The 6,132-nt window shown below is 42.3% G+C and overlaps 1 protein-coding gene across 1 annotated transcript; it reads left to right on the forward strand.

Annotated features, from left to right (window-relative positions):
- The first annotated feature begins 3,626 nt into the window (after positions 1-3,626).
- On the forward strand, positions 3,627-5,669 carry LOC147640071 (uncharacterized). The gene has a single exon (XM_086776743.1). It carries the CDS (start codon positions 3,909-3,911, stop codon positions 5,604-5,606), a length of 1,698 nt encoding a protein of 565 aa, XP_086632869.1. The 5' UTR covers positions 3,627-3,908; the 3' UTR covers positions 5,607-5,669.
- The last annotated feature ends 463 nt before the right edge of the window (positions 5,670-6,132 follow it).

Consider the following 6,132-nt stretch of genomic DNA (forward strand, 5'->3'; position numbering starts at 1 on the left):
TTTTACTTTCTCTTTTGCTTTGTGAAAAGTGTGATTTAGCTTAATTTCTTGCTTAAATTGTGGCAATTTTGTTCTCTTTTATGTTTTATGTTTTGAAAAGAGTGTGATTATTTAGCTTAACTTTTTGCTTAAATTGTTATTATTTTTGTGTTTAGATTAATTTTAATGGTTCATTTAGCATCCATATAGATTAATCTATGCTTAGAATACAACAAGCTTGTGGACCACTTTCAAACTACTGTTTTAGCTACCAAACATAAGTATCCACATAGATAAATCTATTCTTAGAATACAAGAAGTTTGTGGACCACTTTTGGACTATTGTTTGAGCTACCAAACACAAGTATTTTGGTAGGATCAAGGGAGAAAAGTTGTAGTACTCTAAAAATACTATAACTCTTTCATAGAACTTTCTTTCAAATTGTTTTGGAAGTACATTTAAAAAAGGGCTACAAAAATTGAAAGTGTCATTTTGACATTTTTTCGGGAAAAAACACATGATTTAACAGTGATGGAAAATAGGTTTTGAGATCTTCTCTATCATCTTGGAAACCACTGATATGCGCATATTTTGAAAAAATATTTCTCAGAGAGTGTTCACAAGCCCTAATGCCTAAGAGAAAATTCATGCAAACGGACCCTCATTTGAGAGATAGGAGGTAGACTAAGCATATAAAGATTGTTTGAAAAGAGAGAACAATAGACATAATGGCTAACCCGAGGGGTTAAATATACCAACATCAAAACTTAATCTAATAGAGTAGAAACATATTAACCCTTGAAGCCTATGCCTAGTACAATCCCCAATCACATCTACCATCTATTAGACTAATCTTATATCTCCAATTATGCCACCAAGTCTCAAACCCTTGGTAACTTTAATCCCCATAGTGACTGGTCATTTATCAAATATAATAACTAGCCTTATCTTCATGAAAATACTTTGATTTGGTATCCCACAACTCTCATAATCCCTAGAAACCCAAACTCTAACAATAACAATTTAGGAAGAGAGGTTGTAAAAGAATTACATGGTGCTTTAACCACAAAAAGACCTGCATATGACCTAAAGGAGTCATCTAGACTCGTGTCCATATAAATTTCCAAGCTAATGGGCAAATATGATGGATCTACTAATCCTATTCAATTCATGCAAATGTTCTCTCACTAGAAATATACATCCAAAAATTTGAATATCTCAACCGTGTTAGGATAAGGGAAGAGAGATCTTACAAGATTAAAGAAAAACACTTTGCACAATTTGGCCATAGTCTCAAATCCAGATTCTTTTAATCCATGTTGCAGAGACGCAGTTCATTTGGAGAATAACATGATGCAAGATACCATTGAGATAAACTCTTCCTCATCTAAACTAGTAAAAGTAAGGAGCAAAGATACATTGATCTCTAAGATGTCATTCTAGAATTCTATAATGCATTACTTGAAAGTTTTGAAGGTCACTACAAGAAAAGGGCTAAGCTAAATTGTTAGCAACCCTTATGACTCTTTTCTCTTGTAAGACCAATTGTGTTGTGCATATTATGGGCGCTATAAGAAAAGGGATAAGCTAAGTTCTCAGCAACCCTTATGACTGTTGGTGCGGATTGTCCATTGCACCTGCTTCACAAAGATAAGAATGTAAGAATGTGTGTACCAGTGGACAACATATAGGCATGCAAAAGCGAAGAGAAGAAGAGCAGAAGAGAAATAGCGCAAAAGAGAAGCGAAGAAAAGCATACATATGCTGTCATCATGTAGAGGCATTTCAACCTGTTTGCTAGCCACATGTCCCTTCTAGGGTGACACTTAGCCAGGGGGAAGTGTGACGTGGTGGGATTGTAAATGATTACAAGTATTAATGAGAGCAGTTAGAGGCAGCAGTTGACACACAATCGATTTTGGAGCATGAATCTATGCATGACAGTTGAGTCTAAGAGAGAGAGAGAGAGAGAGAGAGAGAGAGAGAGAGAGAGAGATTAACAGTTAATTAGCAAGTGATTAGTTAATAAGTACTTTTTTGAATCTCTTATTTGCATTACAGCCTTTTATCTCCTCTTCTGTGTGTAAATCATGTTACATGAGCTGCATATTCTGAACTTCTTCTTTAGACTGCCTTGACAATAAATCTGCAATATAGTTTGCTTTTCCGAGACAGTAAGCTAGCATAAAAATGTAATCCCGTAGCAATCTTCCCGAAGGATGCCTCTTTTCAATTATACCGGTGGGCTGATGATTAGTTTCAACTATTACCCTTTGTCCCATGGACATACGGATGTAACTTTTTCATAGCCCAGACCATAGCCAAAAGATCTTTTTCAGTTGTTAAGTAATTCATCCCGATAAGATCTGAAAAAATTGTGTTCACTAATCTCTGAAATGTACTATGTGCATCGGATAACCCAAAAGGCATAACAATGAACTCAAACAAACCTTTAGCTATCCTAAAAGTTGTCTTTGGATCATCCTCCTGAGGAGCAATAGCTAATAGCCTGAAGCCAAGTCTAAAGATGTGAAATAGACTGACTGACCCAACTCATCCAACAAACCATCTAACCACGGCATTGGGTACACATCATGTATTGTAACTTTGTTAAGTGATCTAAAACCAACACAAAACCTGTAGTCCCCATTTGGTTTCTTGACTAAATGTGGACTTTGGGAAGACTTTATAACTCCTTGTTGTAACATATATGTAACTGCATCCTCTATAAGTTGATTTTCTTTAAGGGACCGTCTCCTCTGAGCCATTTTATTTGGAGAATGATTGCAAGTTCTTGAGGTTGCGTTAGAATGTGGAACTAAATGCCGAAATGTAGAAAGTATCTACTACTGAATCTGCTTCATTCTAATCTCTTCTGTAATAACACCACTTTCAATCTGAACACACACATAATGATCCCAAGGTTTCATCTGCACATGAAAGAAACCGGTAAAGTATTAGGCATAACTAGATTTTGTTGACTAAAATCTAACTTTGCACCTATCTTAAGAAACCAATGGCATCCCAAGGTAACCTTAAACAATGGTCCGGGAAGAATATACAACTGTTGATGAATTGATGGACTAACTGAGAACTGATATGATAGAAGAAAATGTTCCTGTATCCAACAAAACTTGGATGAAAACTAAAACTGTAATTTGGTAACTTGTTGGGAAGCTTGAATACACCACGGGTGGACCTCCCCTTGAACCCACTCGCGCCTCGGCCATTTTTTCGGAACAGCTCCTAGTGATGCGGCATCGGTACTTCCCATTTGTGCATTTTGAATGTTTGGTCTTGGCCTTTTACCAGCAATAGTTTGCCCACATGGCCATATGTATTGCAATTGAAACACTGAGGTATGCCCTGAGCATCATATGAAATGAATCAAATTTGATTTAATTAAAGACCATTGAGACTCCAAGAATCCAGCACTGTTCTGACTTAATATTTATATACAATCTTGCCAGCCACGTCACAGCGGCGTGTGAATTGGTCCTTAAGATTTGTAACGCTAACTTGTGTTGAGGCCGGGGCGGTTACTACCCCCCAACGACACGCGCAATGCTTCGATTCTATCTTAAATGTTCACGGTCTGCTGTCTCCATGCTTTCTACTGGGCGGCGCTCCTCTTTCAGAAGAAGGCCAACCTCCTATTAATTCTGCTACAGGTATTTCCTTCAATTTGGGGGAAAAAACTGCGCTCTAAAATTGTTGCTTGTATGATCGTCGCAGCAATGACTGATTATAGAAGGATGACGAATTATTTTTGATTTCTTTTTAGTAGGCAATTAATTATTGGTCGCTCGCAAATGGGAATTCTAGGGGCAGTGGCCGGAAGCCTGCAGTGATTAGAACGTGAGAGCTCCCATTAATTGTGAGAAGAAATCTTAACGGAAAGCTAACTGTATACCTAGAGGCAATTGACATGACTTGGGAGAATGCAGCCGATCTTACAGAGAGGATCCGGTACCTTCAAGGATGGACACCTGCATCCCAACGGCAAAGAATTATCGAACGCGCCCGCTCCCCTTACAACCGAAACATAAAAGTCTTGCCAGAGATGATCCACCACAGAGATGGCAAGAAAAGCTTGGGGGACTTCCTGGCAGTCCCCAACCTCAGAGAAGAGATTGCCAACTTGAAGAAGAAAGTCGATGGCCTCTCTGCTGAGAACTCGTCCCTCCGAAAATCCAAACGCGATGTTGAGGCCAGCTTGGCCCACACCAAAATGGAGCTCGCTGAATCAGAAGCCAAAGTTGCAGAGTCAGATTTTGTGGCTGCTGAATCCAGGGCTAAAATGAACTCCCTGGACCAAGATGTTGAAAAGCTCTGTGATTTGAGCAAGCTTTTATCCGAAGAGAATGCTGCATTGCAGACTCAGATTAAGGAGAGAGAGATGGAGATTAAAGGCTTTCAAACGCAGGTTGAGCTGTTGCAGAAGGACGGGGAGATGGTGGCAAGCTTCAGGGAGCAGAATGAGGAGCTCCGGAAGGAGATTGAGATGCTGGGCAGCTTCAATGCAGGCAACGATGTGTTGCTGAAGGAGGTGGAGAAGGTGAGGGCAGAAAGACAAGAGTTGCAAAGAGAGGTGGAGCAGTATAGAGCAGAGCATGAGGCCTTGTATAAAGAGGTGGAGAGGCTGAGCCAGTTTGAGGCAGAGAAGGAAGTGGTGGAGAAGAGGCTGGAGGAGAAGTTGAAGGAGATGGACAGGGTAACTGGGGAGCTCGAGGCTCTGCAGAAGCTTGTGGAAGAGCTGAGGTTGGACAGGGAAGCTCTGCACGATGTGAAAGAGGAGATGAGGGTTGAGAAGGAGATTTTGCATGGACAGAAGGAAGGGCTGCAGGCGGAGATGATTAAGGTTTTGATGCAGGCAAAGGAGGAGAGGGAAAGGCTGGAGGCGGAGGTGGCTAGGGCGGAAAAGACGGCGGAAGATGCAGCGGGAGAGGCGGCGGAGGCGTTGGGAAAGGCGGGACAGGAGGCGGCAAGGGTGGCAGAGATGGCGGAACATGTGGCGGAATTGGAAGAGGCTGTGATGGAGTATGAGGCAGAGCTGAAGCACTTGAGCGAGGATGTGGAGCGGGCGGCGGCGGGGGCGGCAGCGGCGCGTGAGAGAGCAGACAAACTAGAGGCAGAAGTTAAAGAAGAGCGGCGGCAGCGAGCGGCAAGAATGGGCTCGCCTTCGCAACAGGCGGATGACCTTGACATCGCCCAGCTGAGCCGCCAACTGTCATCCCTGCTTTTCTACCGTGAGAGCTCCTCTGAGGCTGACCACCTTGTCCAGCTTGAGTTTGAGAAAATGACGGGCGCCTTCTCGCGGGGTTTGCTCCAAGTGGAGGCGGAGATCTCGGAATGGAAGGTGAAAGTCACCGCTCTCGAAGCGGCCCTTATGGCAGCCAAGGATTCCGCCGCCTCCAGCCAGCACACCGCCGCACACCTCCTCTCCGAACTCACCGCCGTCACCAACGTGCTTAAGCGGTCCCCTCCGCCGCCTCCCCCACCTCCGCCTCCACGCAGGCGTGCTGCTTCCACCTCCAACATTGTTCCTGCCACTGTCGCCTCTGGTGCCCTTGCTGGTGGTCTCTATGCTGCTGTTAAGATCCTTAGAGCCAGAAGCTTCAGTTGATATATATATATATTACACATGCATTGTTTTCATATCAATTCACACAATGTTGTTTTGGTTAAAGTACTTTTTTTTTTTTTGGCAAGGAGGAACACACCCCTTTTTTTTCACCCCTTAGGGGAATGATAATAACACACCTTTTTTTTCACCCCTTTCTCTGGAGTGAGGGGAAGAGGTGGGTCTGAACATTAGGGGGTCTTCCTTATCTACCCTGCTATCGCCCCCAATTCATTACTTGGGCCATATTGGGTTTTCTATTGTTAACAGACAACCTTTTTCAAAGTTTCGTTCAAGAGCTGCATTCACTATGATGATTCCATGGGCTCATGGGTTTTATCACACTTCTCTATTTGAATTGAATGGTTCACTCTGGTTGAAACATATGTAAGTTAGATCATATAGAAGGGAAGTTCCTTTTTTATGTTTAATCACTTGCAAATTATCTCGCTATGAGTTCTGCAAAACAACATTAAAATGGAGGGTATACTTTTGGAGGAGTTTAAGGTAAACTCTTTTTCGAAAAAAA

Source organism: Cibotium barometz, chromosome 3, assembly GCF_041138505.1.
Source record: "Cibotium barometz isolate CiBa-2024 chromosome 3, ASM4113850v1, whole genome shotgun sequence".
Lineage (NCBI taxonomy): Eukaryota > Viridiplantae > Streptophyta > Polypodiopsida > Cyatheales > Cibotiaceae > Cibotium > Cibotium barometz.